Below are 26,701 nucleotides of genomic sequence, written 5' to 3'. Positions count from 1 at the left end.
AGCGATAAATAATTTTAAAAGTGAAGTTTGCTCATGCTTCAGAAATCAACCCTGCAACGAGACACAAAGGACAATTTTTTGTGCATATTCTAAGATGCAGTGGGTGTAACAAGTAAGTTTAATCACCTATTCTGCTTCTTTCAGGTAAATGCTACAAAGAAATAACTATAGTGTTTTCTGCTTCTCTTTCTTTTTGTATTTAAAAAGATAAAGCAGAGGACATAGAAGAAAAGAAAATATTGGTTCAAAAACTAGAGTATTTTTATCATCTTACAGTATATTTTAATTATAAATGATCAATTCACTACTGTTTAAGAATAAAGCTTCCAATCCTATGTTACTATACTATTAAGTGGCACATATTTGACAATGAACTGTTAACATTACCTTGCCTTCAATTCCAATTCCACAGTCTGCTGCTTGGATCATGCTGACATCATTTCCTCCATCACCTGGAAAATATCACTGCAATATTCAGCTCTTCAGAGGTTTTACTCTCCTGGCCTTACAGTGTTTTAGAAACATCTTATATACCTTTAAATTCTTACAATTAATCTATGGATTATGATTAATTACTTCAGCAATCAAGACTTTTTCCTGTGGAATGAAGAAGATAACCACACCTTTCTCATGGAATGGCATTTTCTGCTACAGCTACATAATACTTGGCTGTTGATAACCAAGGCTCTGGTTTTGTTTCAACTATTTCTCAATGGTGCCATCTACTGCTTAAGTTTATTACATATTTTAGCTGCTGCAAATGAAGATCATGCCAACAGTTACCTATTGCACACGTGCGTTTTCCAGTGTGGTGCTGTAACAGTTTCACGATATGAGCTTTTTGGGTGGGAGAACATCGGCAGCACACTACAGCAGGACACTGACAAGCCAACTCTACAAATTCATGCTCATAATACTTCAGACAAACCTGAGGAAAAAATACACTCACATTTACTTACAATTAAACAGTACTACATGTAGTCTAACACAAAAACACAGTATAAAGAATTCTTTTATGAAGTTTTGCTTGCTCAACATCCATCTGGGAGAAAAAAGCCACATTCTCCTGACTGTGGCCTTATTATTTTAAATTGACACCGTGTTTCATTTAGAAAGGCAACACACTTTGGGGTTAAGAGAAGAGACAATACTAAAGCGTGCTGCATACAAATGCCATTCTGTTACCTACAGGAGACCAGAGAATCAGTAACATTTGCCCATCTAGAACATATATCCTCTAATCAGCACTCAGTGAAAAACAAAAGTATCTCTAAGGACAACTTCAGTATGGGCAAATACTGGAAAAAAGTTTAAGAGCGTGAAGACATTGATACATTTATCTGTATGCTTATGTTAAAAATTAAAGTAATTGGACAGAAACCAAGTTCTTACCTCAAGTGAGTCCCCAGATATCACCAAGGCACAGTCATGCTTCCTCCTAAAGGCATTTAGTTCTAAGTGAGCCTCTCCTCGAGTGGTAACCTTCAATAAAAAACATTCCCTTCAAAGATTGTTATATTCTTTAAAAAAAACTGCCTAAATAAATCAAGTTTTGAGAACTTATACCCAGAAGGCCTTGGTTCTTCAACAAGTGTTTTATCCCAGTGCAAGCCCAATACTCATGGGATGCGACTACAATTACTTGTTCTTCCCTTATGGAACAAACAAGTAATGCTGAAACAAGGAAAATCTACGTTATCAGCTAAACTGGTTCCTTCACCAAAGTAGAGCAGGGCTAAGAAATTAATGAATTAATGACATTAAAATATCTGAAGTTCAAGCTAACCTCAGTTTTTCCATCTTGGCAGGGATAGAGAAAGAACAGACCAAAAAAGCAACCACGCAAACCCCCCAAAATTCATTTATTAACCAGTAAAATATGTTCTTAGAATAATGCAAAATGTTCATATTAATAGTTACTTCAGTTTGGGGGAGTAGAACCTGATTTCAAAAGGCACATAAATATGCTCACTCATACTAATCCTTTTGGACCTTGCATGAGTGTGCAAGCAGGATCAAGTGGCATAATACGAAAGAACTACATCATAAATAATTATTGTTTCAGAAAGGCCCAGCTCTGAAATCCAAAAAATGGTCAGAGGTTACCAAACAGATTTTGGAAGGTTTTGAGCTAGAACAGAGAACATGAAAAATTCAAATTATAACCATATTTTGAGAAGACTGGCAGTTTTGTTTGTTCCACCCCTCCATCCTCCCCCTCCCCGCCAATAAAAGGTCAATGTATTTTATAGCTATCATGCAAGACAAAGTTCCAAGCACAGAATAAACCACGATACCCTGATTACATGTCTAATTTTGGCTCTAGCAGCACTTGGATTAAATAACTTTTAAAATATACAAGTCTTAATTACACTGAACATGAAGTTTTCTCTTTGGTCCACTACTACCCAGAATGAGAGGCAGTGCAAAGACCTTTCTCCCTCCAGATGGGCTCTACTACATCAACTCTACATTTGAGTTACATTAAAAAGCACCTGCAAACAGGAAAACCCGTACGTATGCCACAATTTGGAATTTTTATTCCTCCTTTCCCACAATTAAACATGTAAAGAGAAAGCTCTTTGTCTGCCAACTGTTAGGAACCCCAGATTGCATTGGCCCATTATAATCTTTCTGCATTACGGAGATTACGAGATGTTAGCAGCTGGCACACACTGATGAGCAGTAATTGCCCTCTCTGTTCTACCTTTCACCTATCTGAGGTTTTTGTTTGTTTGTTTTTTAGTTTGTAAATACCTCTATAACAATATATCAGTTAATTTCATTACAAAATCAAGAAGCCGAGACTTCTAAGAATAAAAAGGAAGAGCATTAAAAACAAAATGCATCTTTTTGGGAAGCCAAAATAGTAAATAATTTTTTATTTACTAATTTGTAACTAAAATAGAAGTGTTAGAGTGCTTGGTATTTTCTCACATTAATCTAGTAGTTATTTCTTTGCAACAAATGCAGCCACAGAAATAATTCTGTATAAAACCATTTTCTAACTAGTTTAAAACTTTGCGTACTCTAAGTTTACACAGTTTTATGCTGATCTCTTATTACCAGTCAAGGTAATGAAAATAAAAATCTGACTCAACTAAATAGATTTTGTTCAGGAAGACTTAATTTGTGGTGTTACAACATTGAAAGGTCAACAAAAATTGATCTGAAGTTTTATCAGAAGCATTAATAATTTAACTGCAAGTAGTAGTCTGCAGGGCCTAATTTGCCATTCTGATGCTTCAGAAGAAACTACATTTACATGTAAATTATATTCATATAATTATTTCTGTAGGTGCAAGTGGTTAATTTAGAACAAACACAGATATATTATGTCTGATTACACAGCATCAATCAACATCTGGAAAATCTATTTTTGTTTGGCTTCAGTAGAGTCGATGTTATGCAAGTATAACCAAAATGTACAGAAAAAGATATTCAGTTTACCTTTCTAACAACAACCTTAAACGTTCTACTAATAAAATGCAAATATATATCACAATGTACAAAAAAATTCAAGTTTTCTCATACTGATTTGAGCTACGTTTATACAGAGGACATTGGCCTCACAGTTTAATTCAGGATTAACTCTGAGTCTAAGGAGTTCTAGTAATGAAAATTCTAGAGCAAGCAAGAACCACATTCAGATAGCCTAAATTCCTGGACACTCTTTCCTACTGGCTCAGCACCTCACATAGATCCCTCCCCATTGTTATTCAGAGGTACTGTACTATGTCCATTGTATAAGTGAAGAATGCAAAATGCATATTAAACCTGGGTCACCCCAACATGGCTACAAACCTTTCTGCAGCGTATCAACAAACCTAGAAACAAGCACCCTTAAACAGAAGCAATGCTTTGTAATTTTACATCCTTGAATAACAACCTAAGTACTACTCTCTTGACCACTACTATGACACTCAGTACAATAACCCATCAATTTTCAACAAGCAGCCAGCTACTAATCAAATAAAGCAACATTGCTATTAGCTGTCCTTTGATGAACAAACAAAAAAGTTGGAACTATACTTACAGGTCTGAAAATGTGAATATCTTGAGTCCTAGACACTAAGTGAGAACTTTTCGCAATGCAAGTTGCTGTCTCCAGTTTATCTCCTGTTAACATCCATATCTGCAAAATAAATGTAAACGTTTACTCCAAGTTGCTGTCTCCAGTTTATCTCCTGTTAACATCCATATCTGCAAAATAATGTAAACGTTTACTCCATTGGACATTAATGTGTCTGTTCTCCAAACCTAAATGACATCTCTCTCCAACCTTTTTCTGGTACCTTTTGGGATTAGATTACCAGAGAAAAGATAGCAATGTGTGCGTTTTTAACTAAAAGCGTTTTTAGTGCAGTAACACGCAAAGCAGAAAAGAACTGTCTTTACTTCAGGCAGCTCCATTCTCCTTCGCTTCTCACACGGGCCAATGTCTCAATTTCATGAAGACAAGGTGAAATTCTGGGGAAACCCACTGGCATAGCTGAACAGCAGGGAAAGCATAAAAGCTTTCTCCTTTGGCCCTGATACTACCTTGATCAAAAGAGTGAGGATGCAGATAACTACAAGAAAGATAACATTTGTCAGCAAAAAAATGATGCGACACAACAGTCTGTGACCCTAGTGAGAATCCGTCAGAAAGCAGCAGCCAAGCAATGAGAGAGCATATCCTGGAGGAAGCGCTAGAGTCCCAATGTTCCGACGAGATCCTGACCACTGACCAGGAAGAAGTGGGATGAAGGCATTAAAATTTAGTGAATAAGGGTGAGGATCCACGCGTTTTTAAAGTGGGAGAGCTCTCTCTTCCTCTGACCCTTAACACCAAGAAAGTTGAAGGACATCTGGATGAAATGCTGTTAGCCCTAGACCAAACGGAACAGAGCACACAGGAAGAATGACTTAAGCTGCAAGAGTTATTACTGGGTAGTTACCAAGTTAACAGTTGCAATTTTATTAAACTGTAAGCCTCTGTCTCCTTTTTTTCCTGTACATCTCAGGTGAGACCCTTTTCATTAGTGTCCATGTGGGTCAATGAATGGACCAAAGACTCATGTTTTCTCATCAGTAACTGACTAATCTGTAATTTTATGACCTATCTACAGTTACTATTGTGTTTCCAGCTTACTAGAATGTTGGTTGTAATTAAAGCCAGAACAGTTTTAATGCTCTGAAATCCTAGAACTAACCATAAAAACAATAATCCCAAAACAACCCACCAACCCTAAAAATTGTCACACTGTTCTATAACTATTCGTAGCAGGATGTACCTAACAGTCAGAAGTGCACACATGTAGAAATATCAAGAGCAAATGAGAAAAACCTATACACGAAGTACTAATATGTTAAGAATTTTGCACTAGTCACACCACACTAAAAAGAAATTGGATGTAATCATAAGGCTTTAATCCATACACCTATTTTTCTAATTGTGCACACCACTTCATTACCAGCTAATTCACCTGAAAGCCTTTTGGGAACAGGGATTAATTAAAAACAGAATAACAAAATCGCAGACACAGGAAGGGACCTCTAGAGGTTATTTACTCTAACTCCACTGCTCAAAGGAGGGTCAGCTACAGCAGGTTGCTCAGAACCACATCAAGACAGTTTTAAACATCTCCAAGCATGGGGACTGCACAAACTCTCTGGGAGACCTACTCCAATGTTTGAACACACTCACAGAAAAAAATCTCTTCTTGTATTCAAGTGTAACTTCCTTTATTTCAGTTTGCATCCATTGCCTCTTGTGCTTTCAGGGGGCACCACTGAAAAGAGCCTGGGTTTGTCCTGTTTACACCCTCTCTTCAGATATTTATAGACATTAATAGGATCCTCCTGACCCTGATGAACTTCACTCTCTCATAACTACAGTGGGTGGCCAAGGCTGTCCCCTCAGCCAACTTTCACATCCCTGACCAATTCCTCCTTGTTTGTTAGTATGAGGACTAGCAGAAAAATCTCTCCTTGTTGACTCCTCAATCACCTGTGTCAGGAAATTAGTGTCATTGCTTTCCAAAATTCTCCTGGTTTGCTTGTGCCCTCCTGTTTTGCCCTTCCAGCAGATACTGAGGTGGTTAAGAGTCCAGCACATGCAAACGTGCAGCTTCCTTCAGTTGCCTGAAGAAAGACTCTTCTACTACTTCTTGTTCAGGCAGTCTGTAGCAGACACTCACCATAATGATGTCCACATTGGTCTGCCCACTAGTTCTAACCCATAAATTCTCATTATTTGTCCCAAGGCAGAGCTCCATGCACTTCCGCTCCTCTCAGGTAAAGGGAGATTTGCCATGCTTGCTGCAAAGCAAAATAACTTACCCTCCTTCTCAGGCTAAAAAACCCCATTGTATCTGATTCAGTTTAACCAATGCAAAGGCAACACATATTTTCTGTGCAGAGTTTGACACTATGCTTTAAGCAAAATGTATATAATCTTGCCCACTCCCCTCAGACATTGTTCCTACCTTTACTTCAAACCCTCTCTCAAATAAAGGTATTGCTTCTAAACTGATAGCAATTGATAGCTGTCTAGCATAGCCTGCTTATGAACAAAACACAGCACAAACCCTTGTGCAAAGCTTTTGACACTGCCCATTTAAGAGGACTTGAACAAATTCCAAGGGCAGTTCTGAATTCAATTCAAACAACTCACCTTTTGATCTTTGCTGAGACTTCTTGTGAGTGCCAAGCCTGAAAAGATTGTTATCATACGAATCTTGTGCCAAACTCATTTAGTGTCAGGTAGGACAGTTTACTGTAGACAGTCACGGGATAAATGACTGGGAGTCACACACATTTATCTATTGGTAGGTTTCCTACAGAAGTAAGCTTAAGATCAATGAAACCTACGGTGGACAAGAGAACTTTGCACACAACGTCTTGTTTGTTTCTGCTAGCTCATGCCCAGAATGCGCTTAGCACTTGGTGTATTTCTTAATGAACCTGAATATAGACAAATATAATCCATGTCTTGTTAAAAAAAAAATAATACATGATAACCTGTTATGTCAGCAGTATGCATTTAGTACCTTTATTCCAGCATTTCTTAGCATCTCTAGAGTTGGTCTCACATCTGCTTGCAGCTGATCTTCTACTCCAGTGAGACACAGCAATTCCATTTCTCGCTCCAAACTCTCTACAACAGCAGCAACCTTCAGGTTTCTATCATGTATGCTCAACTTTGCTTGGTTATATCGACTCTGTTTGCACAAACACAAAATCACTTAAGAGTTTGCTATGACTCAAAGTATACATTTAGTCTACCGATCAGTTATAATATAGATTCCTTAGGCTAAATGTTTGCCTTTAAATATCTTTAATGAACAACAAGAGGAAAAGAGTGAATTTTACTTTACACCCAATGTTATACGTGTTTTTTTCTGACAAATCACCTCAAGAGAATGTCTTCTGAAGAACTATTAAAAATTAGGCATCACAGCATCTAAGCAGGAACTGTCCTTACCTTTGAGAACAAGTAGATTTTTTAGGTCATGCTGAAGCTACAGAATTAACATTACACTCGCTTCTGGGACAACACTGTCCAGTCCCATAAAGCAAAACACTACCCTATGTATGACTGCAGAACAATCGCTAACAAATGACAAAATCCCTACTATATGGTGTGCCATACCTCAACCACCGGTATTTTAAATATGCATAACCTTTTTTGCCACCTTAATAGAATAAAAAGAGAGGAATGTTTCCCTTGAAGTGACTTAATATGGTGAAGCACAAGATCACTCTGTCCCTTCATACCTCAAAATCTTGATACTGTTCTTCAGTGAGTGATTTTTTGGCAACAACCAGCGTACGCAGTCCTTCTCGTGCCATATTGCCACACTAAATGGACCAAACCACAGTATAGTTATGCAACTATTCAACCGCATGTACACGTTTTACACTGTATGCTAACAGGGGATATCTGTACTATAACTTTTCTTTAGACTCTTAGATTATTTTGGAGAAGCCACAAACAGAATAAAAAGCAATTATACTTCAGGTCCCCCAAATGAAGTGGTATGCTATTGGTAAGCAAATTAGATTTCCTCCCCTAGTCTAAAGAAAATCTCTTTTAGGTAGAAGATTTAAAATAAATTAAAGCTATTTTTGAGGCACATAACAGAGCTACATTTTCTTTTTCCACTGAATGTACCTCTTATCAGAAAAATAGCTACACATTAAAAATAGCCATGGAATACCATGTCTTAATGAAAAACAAGGCTGTCCAGTGCAAAACACTTATTGATTTGACCTCATAAAGCTAAATAAATTAAACAAGTATTTTACAATTAATTGTGCATCATTATCGCCAAAAGTAATTTTTATGACATTTTGTTAGGTCTTGAGGGAGTTTAATTTATTCATGTCCCCGAATAAATCAAACTGCCCTGCAGCAGATATTGATTCATATTGCCAATACCATTATGAACATACATGGTGTAATCATTGTATTAACATATTGTCTGTATGTAGGGTCAAAATAAGATGATTGCTGGTACCTACTAGAGCCACACAGTGAAAAATATTAATCAGTTTTGAAATTCAGTCCTAGCTATATTAAGTTTAATAAATGTGGCAAAAAACTATTTCAATTTGGCTACAACCCTTATTAAAGTTTGTAATTCATAATCATGCCTCACTGTAGAATTTGATAAAACAAGGGCATTTCAGTATAAATAGGTTTATAGCAAAATACTTCTCAGAAGTAATTAGGTTTTATGTGAAAGGTCAGTCAATGAAAACCAAATTTCCTTGTTTTAAGTAGGAACGTGTTCTGCTATGACTACCAGCTTTGCTTTTGCTGTAGGTTATTCAAGAATTGGAAATAATTCTAAACCCTTAAAACCCATTCAGAATATATGTAACTGAACTTCAAAATCCATTACTGCATTGGCTCAGGTTCTCCTTTAAACCTATTCCAACAAGACCTGATATTTTTATTTTTAATTTTTAAAAAATTTACATTTTTATAAACTTTGATTTTGTTTCTTACCTCTTCTTCTAACCAATCATTGTACTGTACAATAGTGGACATTGCAACATCTGCACCCTTCATGTAGAATGTAATTTCTCCTGAAGATTCATCCTAACATTTTACAAAAGAAAGAGAGGGGGGAAAAAAACCAATCTGTTTATACATTCAAAACAATTACCTACCAATAACCTCATTGTCTTTTGAAGTAGACAATGGATTATCATTTATAAAAGATGAAGTACCTTGCCAAGAGGTGGGTAAGTTGTACTAGTTGATGTTAGTACTTCCAATGACATCTGATTCCATTGAGATGCGTATTTCTCATACAAGAGAATCAGTTCTAACTGAAGTCAATGTAACAGATTCTCAGCATCCCTAAAATGCCCGTCTAAGTTTTAAAATATCACTGTTATGCCCTCTCTAACTACTATTTTATTTGGTGGCACATGCTATCTAGCCCACAGCACAAGGTTGCTCTGTATCTTTGAAATACCCAAGTAATTAAAAGTTTACGAATAGCTTCGTGTAAATGCTTGTTACAGATGTTTTAATGATGAAACATGAATTGTATATTCAGAGAATTCACACGCAGGCAAATATAATCCAAATCAGGAGCTTCTGAGGTACAGTCTGTCGCAGAAGGAATGGATTAGTCTGCTCTGCAAGCTTCTTAGAGTATCTTTGAACATGTCACTGTTAAACAGACTCTTAGTGCCAACCTCACCTAATGAAACACAGACTTGCCAAGGTCTCTCCAGACCTGTGCATGCACATATGCTGCCTGAAGTATCCTTGCCTAAGGCTGATGGCATGCCTGGCTTGTCATCACAGGCAAATAAAAAATGAGATGAGTTTGACACCTATTTAATTGGGACTTGGCACTGATCTAACCTTCTAATAATGTTGTCTGACACTGTTTTGCTACAGTGTCTGATTTTAGGTAGGGAAAAGACATAGAAGTATGTAGCATGTATGGCTTAACATACGCAGAGGTTTAAACCTGCCTTTTAGCATGTTGTTGTGGCTTCCTTTCATCTGAGGTTTTAATGACCATTACTATGCTCCCAACTGGGCATCTAGGAGACAACCAAGCACATAACTTATAAATCTTAGACCCTGTGGGTTGTGCTGTGTATGTATGCCAGTTCAGATATCAATACTGGGTCTGGAAAAGCAGCAGCACTAATAGTATCTATACTACTGCTAACTACTACTGTAAGCCATTTCAGCCATTAATTTATCCTTTGAAGAGGCAACATATTTTGTATGAAAGAAACAAATGGAAAATTAAAAACAAAAGCTTAAAGGCAACTTGCAGCATCAGAGGCTAAGTGTGAAGTAGTGAAATTAAAATATTCCTATGAAAGAGAAGGCTTCTTCCTTTACAACAAAGCTCTCTGCAATATCAGGTTAGCCTGATTTTTCTACAGTTGCTTGTCTAGTATTTCTTGTGTACCTGTGTCAACGGTATACTTTACATTCAAATGGGAATCTTGTGAAATGCATTCCCTGAAGGATCAATTTTCTATTAAATTTTACAGAAACAAACATTCAGTAATAACATCTTTTGAGAAATAAACCCCCCCCAAATTACCCTAACTATGATCCCCATGCGTTTGCTCTCAGAAGTGAAGGGAAAGATCTGCAGAATATAGTACGTCAGAATGTGTCCACCAGGGGTCTTCAGCTGCATTGAGGTCAAATCCCTGTTAACCAGAGTGAGACCGACACTCTCTGTCCACTGCACCAGAGCTACCTAAAGAAAGGAAAAAAGAACAAAGAGAGAGACATGTTTTAAGTGTGAAAGGTCTATTATAACGTTATATAAATTAGGCTAAAGCCAAACAACTGTTGCTAGGGTAAAAGTCTGAAGTCTTCCAAGGATCTAGGAAAAAAATAATGTGAGTAGCAGCAGACTAAGTACAAAATCTTAATACATCAAATTAGTATTTTCCTTCAGAAAGCTTACAAAAGATTCATATGAAGAATATAAAAATTTATTTGAACTTAGTCCTGCAAATGAGGTATTTAGAATATATTGTTCAGAAATGACAGTTCTAATTAAAAAAACATATATATTCAACAATACTTAAAGGACATCCAGTAGAAATTATGCAAAACCAGAATGCAATTTCCATACCGACAACACCGCTATGTAAGTAAAAAATTTGGGGAGTATTTCCATATTAAACATTTTATTAGATCTACAATTACATGCAAGTTTAGACACTGTAATATGTAGTAAATAGATATGCAAAGGATCTTATTTTTAACTTACTTTGTTCACTTGCATGATTTTATTACTTTGTTTCAACAACATTATAATTGAGTTCTTACCATATCAAATGAGATGGAAATGAAGCTTACAATACTGCATCGCACAAACACACTTGTGAAAGTCCCTTTTACAAACCCAGAAATGATGCATTATACAATAATCACTATTAGCTACCACTGCATGGCATCTTAAATGCATGGAGGTTCGCTTTTTTTTTTTAAATTTTGCTGCTTTGAAGTGCATGACATCTAGCTTCTGCTTTCTTCTATGTTATGTTTTAATTAACGCACTAGGTATTTTTTTATATAAAAGCCATATGCCATATCTGAATGGGAAGTTTCTGATTTAAAAAAATTCTCCTCCTGAATTCTATTTTTATTTTTCCAAACACTAACCATTATTGGAAACCAGGTTTTTAAATTACTAGAAAGGTAATTATAATGAAGTTCACATGATTTTTATGGAACCTGCCTCTGCTATTAACCTCAGATAAAATGGAAAAAAAAAAAAGGAAGCAGTCTGATAAAAGACATGCAAGTAGTAAAAACCCTACACAAGTTCAACAGACATGATGACTAATGCTCACTAAGAATTTCACCCAAAGAAAGTAAATCACCATAGCTTCTATAAAAATTTAAGATTGGAAAAAAAATTTGTGAACCCCTAAGAAACCCTAGTAGTGCCATCTGTGTGGGCATCACCAAATGAAAGTGCAGCGAGATGCAGTTACAGAAGAGAAAAGAGCACACTTTGAAAAGCACCATTGTAAAAATCTCAAAAATCACAGGAAGTCTTTTTTTGAGATTGTACCATATAAGCTGTAAATGAGCCAATACTCCCAAGGTTAATTTTCAATTTTCACAGTGAAAGGTTACTATTACATTCTGACCTGTAAATTGCATCTTGCTACTAATACCCTATCATCTCATTTGTGTCCCTCTGCAGCTAGGACTTAAGTGTTCTATATTTGGTGACTCACATCTGTTTATTCTTTCGTTTATGCTTGGCTTCACCTACCATCTGAATTAGCATTTTGCAGCACAGTCATTTTGGATTCTTATACCTGGCCTACACAAAACTGCATATAATTTTTTCCTTTTAAATTGATCAGTGCAAATACCATAGCAGAAATAGTCAATAAGGCTCAAGAGTCAAATAGATGCCTAAAAGGCAACCGAACAAACTTGAGAGCAAGACATTAAGTTTGACTCTTGTCATTCAAAATAAATTGGAGCAGCTAGACCTCAACAGCATCGAGAACAACATAGCCAGATCCTACCGTTAAATATCTGAAGCTTTTAGAATATACAAATTAAAAAAAAAAAGTATTTCACAAGTGGCATGAAAATCTAAATTATACATATTAACAAATAAATATAACTGAATGGCTGGCTATACAGAGTTCAGAAAAAGGATTCTTGGGTAAGCCTCTCTTCTTGAGGTTTCCCCTCTGTTAAGTATTTTTATCCTCAATACGTTTGTGAAACCTTACATTAAAGTGGTCTTGCAATACTGTGCATACATCAAGAACCCCTAGAATGCCAGGTAAATGCAGCAGCTGTGGCTTCTACAGAGCTTGACATACTGGATGCAGTCAGATAAAGCAGTCAAAGGTTGGACAAGCACAAAAGTCTTCGCTGGTGAAGCTACCATTTTGCTTTACAAAAAATCCATTCTAATTATAATATTTATTTGCCAATAACCATTAATTTCCTAACACACACAGATGAAATGTGTCAGGTTTCCTGAATCCAGGTTAGGGACTTATTTGGATATTTTGTGGATCTTGTCTGGCTTATCACCAAGCTTCCTTTCTACAGAAACTTGCTGCCTGGGAGACAGAAGTACATTGGGAGACAGAGGGTCCTCCCACTACTGTGACACAGGTGTGCACCTGAGCCCACTAACTGTGCGGTGCTCCCAGAACAGGTAATGTATGTAGGTGGAGTCAGAGAGCTTCTGTGGTTTCTAACTTGCTAGTTGTCCTCCCCCTCAGTAGCAATCCAAAGGGTAAAGACAGCTAATCCACCTCTCGCATCACAAGGTCAAACTCACAACTTCCAATTTAGGAATGAAGGTAGCAAATGCCTGCACTATGAAAAAGAAATGCAACAGATCTAACAAAAGCTACTGAGAATCACCTCTTGTTTAGTGTTTCTTACTCAAAATCTTTCAGACATTTCTATTCACCACACAGCCACCGTTGAGCTCTGGTTGCCTCTGCCAGCAGTCTCTCTCCACTAGAGGCCACCCGACCCTCAGAGCTTCCGTAGAGTTCGCAGCCCCAGATATCAAACTCTTCAATTACCAGAGCACAGATTTCCATTCAAAGTCAAATTCAGAGACCTCAAAAGGACACTCCCTCAACTCCAGCAGTAACTGCGTGACCCACCACGTAACCTACAGCAGTATCAGCTCAGGAGGTAGAAGCAGCTTCTCCAAGCAGGACAGTGTGTTTAGCTTAGTTGCCTGAGGAACACGTGTTGTCTTGAGAGGCGCATGAAGGGGGGAAAACTTCAGAAGCGCTGTTGTTACAGACCATAGCAGCCCTGCATACTAATTCCATGTTTTGGGGACATAATCATCCCATTTGTTTCAAAATGTTCATTTACAGAACTAAATCAAAACAAGCAGCTTATAAATATCTTGGGTAGTTTCTTGAAAGTTCTGTAAAGTACATAAGGTTGTTAAGCAACAATGATACAGTTACCTATTTTATCAGTCACAAAAACCTAAGACTAAGAGTCAGGAAAATGAATAGTTAAGGCCTTCATAAACCCCATATCAAGCACAGAAAAAAACCCCAAATCATTATTCCTGTTGTGGATTCAGAACTGCATATTTAATTACAACATTAGACTGATTTTAACCTAAAATAAATACTAATCAACAATTTTTAAAAACTTTAGAAAACATGTAGGCCACAAAGAATTTGGTATATTTAATTTTATTGTAAACCAATTACATTCTAAATTATTTTTTTCAACTATGGCAAAAAAAATGCCAACTTTTTTTGTTTCATATTTAAGGAAAATATCTCTTCTACAACAAGTTCTATGAGCATATAACTCTCATTTAATAACTCCAATGAAAATAATTATGTGTCACAAAATGCTACAAATATCTAAGCACATAAGTCAATAGTCAAAATTAAGGCAAACATGTAAGATGAAACAGATTGTCCATAGAAAGCATTTAAAGGTACAGCCTTTATTTACTTTCAACTCTGAGGATGAAATAGTTAATTATCTCCCTGCCCTATCAAATAACAGGAGTTCGTTTCTCTCTGGAGTGGTGTTAGATAGTTTTAGGCCATTCAATCAGTATGTATGGGACTGTTCCTTACATAGCCCAACTCAAAGCCCATCTCTGAATTCTCCTGACCTTTCCCTGTGAGAGTGAACAATTTACACAAAGAAGGGCACCCTCTCAGATTAACATCTTCCTTAGCTTCCTCTGGACCAACAGGAAATATCACTTATCACCCAGCTGTCTTTCTTACTAATTTTCAGTTTGGGGAACTGCAACACTGAGTCCCTTTGCTTTGTGGAAGAAATCTAACTACCTCTAGTTATTTGTCATCTTGGGAGCATCATGGCAAGAAGTCATCCCAGTTAAAGAAAACCTGATATGGTCACTTGAAAAAATTAAACTCACCTTGCCTTTGGGCACATAGGGTTATAAATCCACAAGGTGAGGTACTCGAAGCACCCTGCTGAATCCTTCAGACCTTCAGTTACTGGATCAATCCTAAAAGGCTGTTACTGCTTGGCAGAAGACGAAAAAAATGCCCTAAGGCTGTTCTTGCTTGCTTTAGATACTACATCAATCAGGACTGGAACATACAAACCACCATACTATCTACTGCTCCCTTTAAATTCTGGGCTGTTTGAAACTTTAGCTGGCCTTAGGAACCTAATCCACTAATTTTGTTTTTTATAATAGAATATTTTGAGAGAGAAAGGAGAAGTAAAAAAACCAAAACACCACAAAACCAACAACTCACCCCACTCTTAGCTTGGATAAATTGAAACAGAGATTGCATACTTACTTGACTCAAACATAACCTTTTATGAATCAAGACAGAATAGCAAAAAAATATTCAAAACCCTATTTAGATTGAAACTGTCAAGGCCCTAACTGCACCCTTGTTCCTAGCAGTTTAACCAGCTGCATTCAAGGCCAGCTCTCTGTTAAGAGCTGTTATGAAGAAACAGCTCGAAGAAGCCTTCATGGAAGCTGCCCTCCCCCTTTCACTTGGCTCTCACGCTAGGTCCTGCGAGAGCTACACTGCAGTCATGTCGCAGCTATGCCCACACTTGGCCACGTACCCCGCTGACCTGGCCCCGATAGGCAGACGCAACCTCCTGGCTTTGGACCTGCCTCACGGCCATGAACTTTTCTTGTGATCACTAGACTGTGGCTAATGCTGGTTACTGTCTCGGGACCTGGTCCTGACTTAATGATTTGACTTCTTGGCTTGAATTCAGACATGCCTCATCACTACAGACCTGTACAACAATCTATACTCTTGACTGTCTCTGGTTTCCATCATGGGACATGCTCTTTTCACCTTGCTTGCATGTTGTGGGGCTGTACACCTCATCACGGAGGCCGCTGGCTCTAGAGGCTTGGCTATCATGCTCAGCTCCTGGCCTCCCTTTCCCTGCGGGCCAGTCTGCCATTCCCTAGCAGAAATATCTAACTGCTCAATACTTAGGAATTGTTGCTTAAAACGGTTTATGACCAATTAATTGCCACTTTCAACATACAATATTATCTTTTGAGTAACATCAGTTTAAAAAAAAAGATCCACTGCCTCACAGTTGGTGTTGGTAGCTCTTCTCCACCCTGTCCAGCAGTTTGGGAGATCACCCACAGGTGTGCTGACAGCTTTTCTGGAGCCATGCTACAAACCTGACCCACTTAAAGTGGAAAAATGACCCACATAAATAAAAGCTTCAAAGGTTTTGGCATATAAGAGGGAGCAATTTGTAGGGTGAGAAAGAAGGACTAGGGATGGAAATTTTGTAAGCTAGTTTTGCTGCTTAGAAGAATTCTCATGTAACCAACCTTCATTTATTTCAGAGTATTTAAGAGCACCTTCACTTCAGACAATAAGATCTACTTTCAAAATCAGGTTGCTGTGTAAGGTATAGAGCCATTATACGTGTGGTATTTTGAAGTTAAGGCTATTGGTTTGGAAACAGGGAAGAAGCAGTGAGCTTTCTTTTTCCCCACTGAGTGTTCCCAAGGGTTTCTGTTTGGATTGTTCAACAGCAACTCACATATGTTTCTAATCAGCACTGGTTTGTTTATATTTATAAACAATGATCTGATAACTAGCATTTGCAGTCCATCACTTTTCATCGAGAAACTTCATAATTAAAATAAAATTATTAACTTAAAAATACAGCTTGATCATGTGAAAAAACTGCCGATCAATATTCAAGACAAGCTATGGAGTAGTTATTCTTTGTGGGTCTCGAAGGTCATGAAAGTGATGGTTTTATGCTACTGAGTGATTTGCTTTTCACAATACATTGACAAAACAACACAATTAGTCTTGCTTCAATAAGCACACACAATAAAATGAATTAAACAATACAACACGTCTCATACATTACAGCTTCACTTTTGTAAACACAAAAGCTGCTTCACTAAGGGCATATCATTTCCTTGTCTGTTTTTAAATGACTGGCTTTGTATCCTTGTAATTAATTTTAGCAACTCTGTTATCTCTGGACAGAAACGTTGGAATTAAATAACTGACCACACTTCAAGGTAGTATTTAAATATTCAAAATCCTGGAATTAGAAATGCTTGGGAATATGACAGTGCAGGACAAAGCACAACCAATAAATAGCTGGTTTATGAGAGTACGCGGTCATTAAAAATCGTGACTGATCAATCTCTTCTGACCAGGGGGAGCAAAGGTCTTCAAAGGCTCCTGTTCATAGCATGCCCCTGAACTGCTTGGGTCTGTGACCTCTGAACTCCATTGCTTTACCTACTTAGCTTATATCCTTTTATGATTGTTCATTACATTAAGGTAGCTGGCTTTCTACAGATGAGCTGAACCCACACCTATGATGGCCAAGTAGGAGCTGTTTTCATTTTTTTTCAGTGAGTTTTCAGTGAATGTTTATCGTTTGCTATGCTACAGCTGTAGAGGACAAGTGACAGACAAATGAAACTTTCCACTCTTTCAGAGAAAATGAAATATTGATCACTTATCATAAGAAACAAAGAGCCTGGCATAACTAGGGTTCACATTATGAATACAAAATCAGTTACTTATCTCAGGTTACTCTAACAATAGATAAATACATCTTTTATGATGAATGTACCTACTTCTAAATGTGCATACTTCGTTATGGTTATATTTTATCTGTATGTGGATGCGCACATACATACACAGATGTGAAGAATTTCAAATGAATTCCTCAAGTCAATTCATTAAGTGTATAGTGTGTCAACGCATTACTAAACTGCTTCTTATAGTTTCCTACATGGAAGAATAGTTTATACTTATACATTGTTCTCTGCTCTTTATATGCTATGGTGATATTATGCAATATTATATAAGGCAACAGACAACTGAGCAAATAACATCCTTCAAAAGACTGCAATCAAGCCAGACCCATAACCAAAACCTAAGAGAACAGAGTTGTAATGTTGAGAAAGTACAATGCATAAAACTGGTTAAGTCTATTAAATGATAATGTTGCTTATTAACCAAATATGTTGTGATAGGTCAGTGCTGAGGTTAAACAGAAAACATCAATTGAACCATTTCCCTAAATAAAGCTCCAGGGTGCAATATTCAAAGCACTTTATTCAATAAAAAATGCTTTTAAAATGGTACTTTGGTGATTGGGAAACATTGGCATCATCCGTCAACCTAACTGCAGGAAAGTTCAATAAGCTAAATAATGAACCATTTACATTATTTTCCTTAGGCTCCAGTGATTTGCAAACATTGCATCAATAGAACTCTTTAAAAAATTATGATAAAGACCTGCTAGTCTTTCAACTCTTAGGCTTTTTGCTGTCATGCTGCAATTTTTATGCTGTTTAAATGTTCTTTGTAGCTTCATCTTTTTATAAGACTCCATTTAGCAACAATTTCTCATTATATTAAAGCATATTTGTTCAATATAATTTTACCACTGTTTCAAGTATTATCTTTGAGAAACGAAAAGGAAATTTACTGCTGTCTGTTCTACGATACAAGTTTTTCATTTCACTGTCATACAGTTTGAATGTACAAGTCGAGATGATAAAAAAAAAATCATTATTAAAAGGATACCTGTGCCTTCTCTTCCTTGAAGCACTAACAGTTTCTTTGTTGCTGATTTCCTCTTCCACTTCCCCTTCTACCCTGAGTCCCAGATCTGTTGTATTAGCACTTAATCAACTTTCTTTTCCTCCTTCCAAGGTCAAATTCCCTACTGTCTTCCCAGGGCACCACCTGCATAATTCTCAGGTCTTACAGCTGTTTCCTTTAGCAAGTATGGTAGAAGTGCTCTTTATGGTAATATTTTCAGGCTCCAAACAGCTGAATGAATATACAAAAGCTCACAGGGAGAGAAGAGCAAGTGGGAGAAAAAACTCACATAGTCTCTCTCAATTGCATGTCTTCTCATCTGATTTAACACCTTTGGCTGTTAAAGCAGAATGTTTACTTCATCCAGAGGTGTCATCATATCTTCATAGGTAGATACTTGCTCATGCAGTCTTTCATTATATTTAGTAATACCTCATAGGCTCATTACACTGATCTATTTAGTGAATATGAATATATGTGCATATGAAAATTTGTACACATATGTGCATAATGCAAGTCATTACACACCTACACTAAGGAACTATATTTACAGTGTATCTCTGGCATAAACAAATGCACTTCCAGCATTCTTAATCCATAACGCAGATCAACCCACACCATATAACACCCCATATTGTATTATGGGTTACTGATTTTAGCCAGAGAGCAGTGTCTCAAGTCCTGCCTAGAGTTTATTTTTAAAAATGTTCTGACTGCTACTTTTTAATCACTGAGAACCAGCCACTCCTTTACATTCTACATTCCTTTGACACTATGAACTGTGTTTATAGCATCTGAAATGCATGTAATGCCTGCTAGTTTGGTACTATGTGAAGACAGACTTAATTTTATTTCTTGCATTCCTAAAAATACTTGTTATAGACCTGTTACTTTTAGCAATTACAGTGTGCAGTTTGAATTGCTAAAGTTTTGTTAGTATGGTGATATATTGTGTTATATATGATATGGTGATTTATATATATGGACATATATTATATGGTGATATATTAGACATGTAAACCAAACACATACCAAGAATAATAGGCTATGCCGTGGCAAGATAAGGTTTGTGGAAGAAATATTATCTTGTATTAGATCAACTTGTATAGCTAGGAAAATACACTGGCTTTCAGATACACACTCCCTTCTTCACATCTTACAACCTTGTTTTGATATGAAAAAGCTACTGTGGCTACACCACCAACAGTACATACAAGTTTCAGACACTTTTAGAAATTCTTTAAAACAGACACCCTTCAATCTGCTCACTTTCAGAGGAAATACTCCGTTTCCCTACACTACTGTCTCAAGTACATACATGTTTTGTTAAAGTGAAAGGGCTATAAGATTTTTTTATGCTTACTTTGCAGTATCTTCAAGCTTGAGCTTTCTCTCTCTCTTCTAGTATCTTTTTAGATTGAATTTTATGGAATCAATTTAGGCCTCAAAACAGGATTTTTTGGAACAGTATCTCAAATCCACTGAAAGCAGTGGGATTTGCTTAAAATTTGGATGGAAGTCAAATGCATGTTTTTATTGAAATAGAGTTTTAAATTTGTGATACACTTAATGCAATTTTGACTGAACCCTGAAGGTTATGAAGCTGCCTAGGGTTTGCAGCTCAAAAGCTTTTCTATAGGAGTATCTGAGGGTGGGGTTTTTTTCTTCCTGTCAAGATTCTATACATTCCACTAAATGGTAGTGTCTCTAGCTAATGTACCTGGTTGTCCACCACTTATAGCAGTTTCATATTCCCTTTTGCATGTATATGCTGTGATTCATACATGGATTAATGTTTTCAGAATACACCTAAACTTTAATTGCAGTACTCAACACAGTATTGATCCCAAAGCACTGACTTCACAGATCTTTTAGTCAAATAATTGAAAACAGTTTCATGTAACAACCAAATGCCAGATCTTTCCTACTGCTGTACAGGAAATAAAACCATCTTACCGCTAATTTTAAAGAAACACCAGGCCAAAACACTCTTCTTTCACAATTCTACTCTTTTTAACTTAGCTTATCCTGGTTTTTTATGAGATATGAATTTTTTCACCCTTGCATACTAACCTCATCAGGGCTGGAAGCCTGGTAAGTTCGATTTTCATCGCTGAAGTCCTGATCCACCTCTGCATATTCTGTTTCTCCAGACACACCAGCCCGAGATTCATACACTGGGGTCACATTGTGGCACAGTGCAATGGCCTTCACTGCTTCGTGTATCCGACTGCTGACACTCTTGCGAACTTTGGGTGCAGACGACTGAGGTTTCCTAGATGGTGTTGAACTCGTGCTGTTTCCAGTATTCTGAGAGTGCACCTTTAAGATCCAACACAATGAACAGTATAAACAAAGTTCAATAACAGAAACAAAATATGAATACTAATACATATATCCTATAGTTCCCTTTACAAAGGTTCATAAATGAGAAGGATAGCAACTATTTATTTTGTATAGCCTACTGTTAACTCATTCAGTTTGTGATTCACAAAAATCCTCATCTACTTTTCTGTAAAACTAATACAATACATAACTGTGTGTTCATCACCTGGCATTTGTAGTCAGATTTCAGTAACAGAGCTGGCAGACAATTGAAAAATGTGAAATTAAAACAAGTATGCAGTAAAAGGAGTGAATAGGCTGACTGGATCCTGCAGAACTTCCTCACTTCAGAATTTACCTTTTTCAGTGATTGGTCACAATAGTCCTTCAATATCCTTTACATTCCATGAATTATTTTTTAAAGAGTATTTAAGCTGGCAACCAACTGGACGAATTCAGAAATGCCAAAATAAAATTGCAAGGGTGGTGTTTTGTTGTTATCATCTGCAGTCTCTGTCACCTGTGTACATTCAAAGGCCGGAAACTCCAATGCCACCAAATTGAGACAAAAATGTTTTCTTTCAAATCTTTACCTAAGTGCTGTATTTTAAAGACCACCACATTGGTACAGAACAAAAGAACAAAAGCAAGTATCATCGTTAAGTATAATATTAGGAGTCATTAAAATAAAATATTGCTGGTTTAATTTACAGCCTACACAATTTCTATATTATTTGTGAACTAATACAGTTTGTATGCTTTTGCTGCAGGCTGAAATTTGTTTGTCCTTACAAGAATGCAATAATCTAAGAAAATAATCATGTAAAATAATAGTTTGACACATATTTGAAGATCACATTACTGTTGCATAACCACTAAATTAGCACTATTTTAAGTTATCCTTCAGAAGTGCTCAAGCACGATTGAATTAATCTTTGAAGTATTATATGTTTATAATTAGTTGAAAATAAGTGGGTTAGGTTTGTGGGGGTATTAGGGTTTGTTGTTTTGTGGGGGGGTTTTTTGGGGTTGTTTAGGGGTTTTTTTGTGGGTTAAGTCAGCACATTAAATATCTAAACAGTACTACCAAAGGCTCTTCTGTTCACTCCAGGGTAACTCAGAAAACCTCTTCAGAAACCATGCTTTTTTCCTCCCGACTGCAATCTGCTGAACCGTGAACATTCTGCCCATCAAATTACAGTGTTGTCTAATAAAGGGTTTAACTTTCTGCTCATCTGGCACTGCTTTTCAGCTACTGCTTTAAACCTCTGCATTTGCATTCTGCTAACGCTGATGCCATTACAGCCGCAAATAAATTAAGCTGATTTACTCCTTCTGAATTATGTTATGTTTATTGATGCTTGTATAATTTAATTTCACACAAATTCCATTAAAGATTATGCCCTCTATCACAAAATGCTTCCAGTGGGGAAATATAATCAGGTTATAATAGATTTGTGTGTTACATTAAGATGACAATAGTCTAGTAGGTCCACTGTAATAATAAAACAGAACACAAACAAGGGATAAAATCAATGTCACACAAGAACCACTGCCTAGCTAACTGGCAGCTTCTATTATCATAGATTAAATAAAAACCTCACCAGACTTTTTCAGACTGAAACAATTGTTTAATAGTTGCTTGTTTTGTTACTGAGACTCCTTCATTTTTCTGTTTTAAAGAGTTGCTACCAACACACACATAATTAAAACATTATTTAAACATCAAGTAGTGTTGTATAAAGCTGAAAAAAAGGAAGTTCCAAGAAAATTCTTTTCATCATCTACTGACATCAAACGTAGAGTTGGGAAATCTTTTCCCACAATTGAAAAAAAAAAGCTTCCCTCACATTTCTTACTTCTTTTAAAAATTTCAGTGCCAAATATGTTACAGTTATTAAAAACATAATTAACCATGGGTTCCACTCATTACATTTTACAGCAAACTAGTACAAGCTTTAAGCAAGTGAGAATCCCAGGAATCAGGCAATTCTTTTCAGACAGCATATGTAACCACAAAATATGAAAACAGTGTTAATGAATATGCCTCCTCTAGAAGACTGGTCCTTAGTTGTCACTCACTCAGACCTTGCTGTGCCAGCTCAAGACTGTCAGTTAATATTATTTATTGCTACAGTTGTTACTGTGAATACCCTAACAACCCATTACAACAAAACTACGATTGGGTGATTTTTATAAACATAGTCATGTAGCAATTACTTTCAGTAGCCCATTCCGAACCAAATCAGAACTGCTGATCTTTAGGTAAAAGAGCTCCATATCTCACTTCCAAGGCACATTATTGCATCTCAGTTCATGATGTACCTACTAAGAATTAAGTTGAAACAGATTTACCCAAGGAAAAGGAATTCAAGGAGCGGGTTTGTTGATCTGTTTAGATGGGAAATAACACAGAAGTTGAAGTTGCAGGCTAAAAACTTAGAACATACATTGCTTATTCACTGCTTTCCCTCCTGCCTCGCTTCCCAAAAGCTACGTATTATTAACGAAGTTCAGCGTGGTGTTAAACAGTTACCTTTTAGTTTTTTATTTTTATTTTAAGCAAATGAGAAGGAAGCCATAGTTCAAAACACAGCATAACTAATGATTCCAATCAATTGTTGATCCCACAATCCTTTTACAAGAGAAAATGAGGACACAGACAAGGAGGTCAGTCTAGAAACTTAACTGGGTCAGCCAATCATGTTTATGCATCCAAGTTAACTATGGAAAATAACTTTTTATATAAAGTTTTATTGTCATACTGTACATAACATATGGAAATATTAGTTAACCTATCATTTATTTCCTCTTCTATAAATTTTTTTCTTTTTTTGTTTCAAAGAATAGAAATTAAAAATAAAGTAAAAAATCCTCCTTAATCTCAGAGTGGAATCAGGTGCTTAGAAAGGTTTGCAGAAAGTACCCAAATAGTTTAAATACATGGGAGATGCAAGCAATGCTTGCTGAATTCCATCTTCCTCCTTCATCCCACAACTGACCCACGGACAGACAGACAGAGCCACAATCCTCTTGTACACTTTTTCCAGACCAAGCACTCTTATATACCAGAGGAACACTTTGCTCTGAAGCAATATGGAGTTTTACATTTCCTCCCCCCACCAGTTTTATGCTGTTTGCAATCATCTTAATTTTTTTAAAAACACTTTTTAGATATGCCTTTATAAATTTTATTTTGACAACTATTTCTTCACTTTTTGGTTATACCAATTGATGTGCCTTTTCAATGTCTGTTCTTGATGAGTATCTTCAAAGATATAATTACTGTTCATCTTGTTCTGGACACTTGCTTGTAATTTGTAGACTCAGTAATGAATAGCTTACTCTTAGATGATTTGCCAGGAGAAAGACTGCACTGCACAGACAGGTTAACACAGATTTCTGCCAGTGGGGAACAGAAAAGTAAACTCCTTTAAGTGGGTATATAGGAGGAATCAGGAAAGAACTACGTACTGTCTCACATTTTTCCCTTTCATCACATCTGTTAAGAGATACCTACAAACAGAAGAACTCTCATAGCACCTCAAATTTCTAGACATAATCAGTAACAATAATGCTTCAGTGCTGTTAAAAAGAATATCAATATTAAAGGTAAATAATTTATGAAATAAGATACCTGTGAATAAGAGTTTATAATATGACTCTGAATTTCATCCATTGTGTCTGTTCCATAGGACACAGTACCTAGGTGGAGGCGCTTAAATATCATCTCATTCTGTGTAAGTGTTCCTGTAATAAAGAAGTAGTATATCACAAAGCAGCAAAAAATAGCATGAGAAGGCCACAAAAAAACCCTCAAAATCTTTCTTTTGGAAAGAAGGAACGAATCATGAGCTAGCGTCAGTTTAGTTAATTAAAGGAATGCTTGTGGAGAAAGATCAGGATTAGTCATACTGGAAGAAAACATTGGTTCCACCTTCAGGCTGACTCTGCCAACACAACTAAATATACAGTCTCAAAAAAAGACAAAAACTTTTCATATGAAAGATAGAAAATGCAATATCTGGATTGTGGATGTAACTGACTTTTAAAAGCCAATGCAAGAGTTTGCACCATGTATCAAAAAATCTAAAGCAAAAAATAACAACCTCCAAGCCCCAAAAATTCATACAGATACCCCACTTCATGTACGAAGGCAGACATTCTGGCAAATGGGCACATTCAACATTATCTAGAGTTAGTCATTAAGACCTAACATCACTTCCAAATTTGACAGATTTAGCCTCCAACCACTGTTTTCACAGCTCGCTTCACATTTGTAAGAAACTATAGGGTGTCAGTCACAGACTGACACTTGGCGTCCACCTCTGCCAACTAGTCACATCCTCTGGTTTGGAAAAACTCTAATTGAGGGGTAGGGGCTTCAGCCTTCCATGATGGGGCACATCAGGCAAAAAGAGGTCACTAACTGCCTAGCTTCCCATAGTCAGCTCACAAAAGACTATTTTCATAATGGCCATTCCTAAAACTTTTTTTCTATGGTTACTCAGCTGAAGTGAAATTAATATGGCATAAAGCTATTCTTATATTTAACTACACAGTTCTGGGTCATTAAAATACATAAACCCGGTTATTTAAAAAAAAAAAACAAACCCAAAACATGGTACCAAAAGTGTCATTCTTGAAGCTTCTATGATGTTATTAATATGGAGGATATGTTAACTATCTATAAATTAAAATTGCAGAATATTTCATATTAATTGTATTTATCTAGACTATTGTAGTATCATCTCTGTGTCCCAGTATGCACAGTAAGCCACAAGAAGAGAGAAGACTAAATGCATGACATATGCTATAATTACTATCTGGAAAACAGACCTGTTTTGACAGTTAGCATCCAGATTATGCATCCAATAGGGCTAGAACCATCAGTGATCTTCAAAGATTTGGTAGGGCTGTAGAAGTCTCCTTTCTTTCTGTTATACTTGAGATGTCTACCGCTCCTACTCCGTGGTAGCATCCGTACAGTGACACTTCATCTCAATTGTTGTATGATCATACTGCACTATCAAACCATGTCTTCCTGTATTACCAGCACTAGATGATCATTCCAAATTCCCCCTCTACCATTAATAAATGATGCTTCCCATTCACTTTTCTTTACATGTTGTTGAGGATTTTTTCCCCTATAGTCATATTATTTGAATCTTTAGAAATATTTAAAATAAGGTTTATGTGAAATGCATAAATTCTCCACAAAATATGCATAACGTTATCAAAAATTCACATGAGAAGTAGAATATTCCTAATGTTAGAAAACAGCCCAGGAGGGCAAGGTTCCTGATCTCTAGAATTAGCAAATCAGAAATTTTGGTTAGTTTTATAGAAAGTATAAGAAGATTATTTTCATTTAATATGATTACTGTAAAAACATGCAAAATTATTTCTGCCTTTAGAAGCTGTATTTTTAATTGAGACTTTTTGTTAAATTCATTGATTACATTTTTTACTTTAATTATAGACTTGAAAAAATCCAATCTCCAGTTTGAACACTAACAAAGAGACTAAAATCTCCATTTCTAAAAAAAAAAACAAACCCAAAAACCCAACAAAACCAACCCCCCCCCGCTTTGTTCAATAATGTTTATTGCAAGAAGTTTCCAAGTAAATCTGCATCACCTTCCTTACTTTCCAGGCATGCTAATATCTTCTCACTGCCAAGCCTTTGAATTAAAATGAACACTCCCTAGGAGCTGTGAACTAAATGCTACCCAAAACTTGAGACGGCAGGCAACTGTCAAACCCGCTTCCCACTAGTTCTGTAATT

General features: G+C 36.5%; 1 protein-coding gene across 2 annotated transcripts in view; it reads right to left on the bottom strand.

The window, feature by feature from the left end:
- Nucleotides 1–26,701, bottom strand: part of ATP9B (ATPase phospholipid transporting 9B (putative)) — a gene marked incomplete at its 5' end in the record, with an annotated part of 168,300 nt that overhangs the window by 8,950 nt on the left and 132,649 nt on the right. For both annotated transcript variants that reach the window (XM_081996377.1, XM_081996378.1), the window contains 10 exons: nucleotides 388–452; nucleotides 784–928; nucleotides 1,393–1,482; nucleotides 4,037–4,135; nucleotides 7,035–7,205; nucleotides 7,762–7,845; nucleotides 8,999–9,091; nucleotides 10,575–10,732; nucleotides 20,658–20,910; nucleotides 24,551–24,663. In XM_081996377.1, coding sequence (XP_081852503.1) covers nucleotides 388–452; nucleotides 784–928; nucleotides 1,393–1,482; nucleotides 4,037–4,135; nucleotides 7,035–7,205; nucleotides 7,762–7,845; nucleotides 8,999–9,091; nucleotides 10,575–10,732; nucleotides 20,658–20,910; nucleotides 24,551–24,663 — 1,271 coding nt within the window. The remainder of the gene's footprint in view (nucleotides 1–387; nucleotides 453–783; nucleotides 929–1,392; nucleotides 1,483–4,036; nucleotides 4,136–7,034; nucleotides 7,206–7,761; nucleotides 7,846–8,998; nucleotides 9,092–10,574; nucleotides 10,733–20,657; nucleotides 20,911–24,550; nucleotides 24,664–26,701) is intronic.

Source organism: Phaethon aethereus (assembly GCF_964289735.1).
Source record: "Phaethon aethereus genome assembly, chromosome: 2".
Classification (NCBI taxonomy): Eukaryota; Metazoa; Chordata; class Aves; order Phaethontiformes; family Phaethontidae; genus Phaethon; species Phaethon aethereus.
This window is presented reverse-complemented; position numbering and strand designations above follow the sequence as displayed.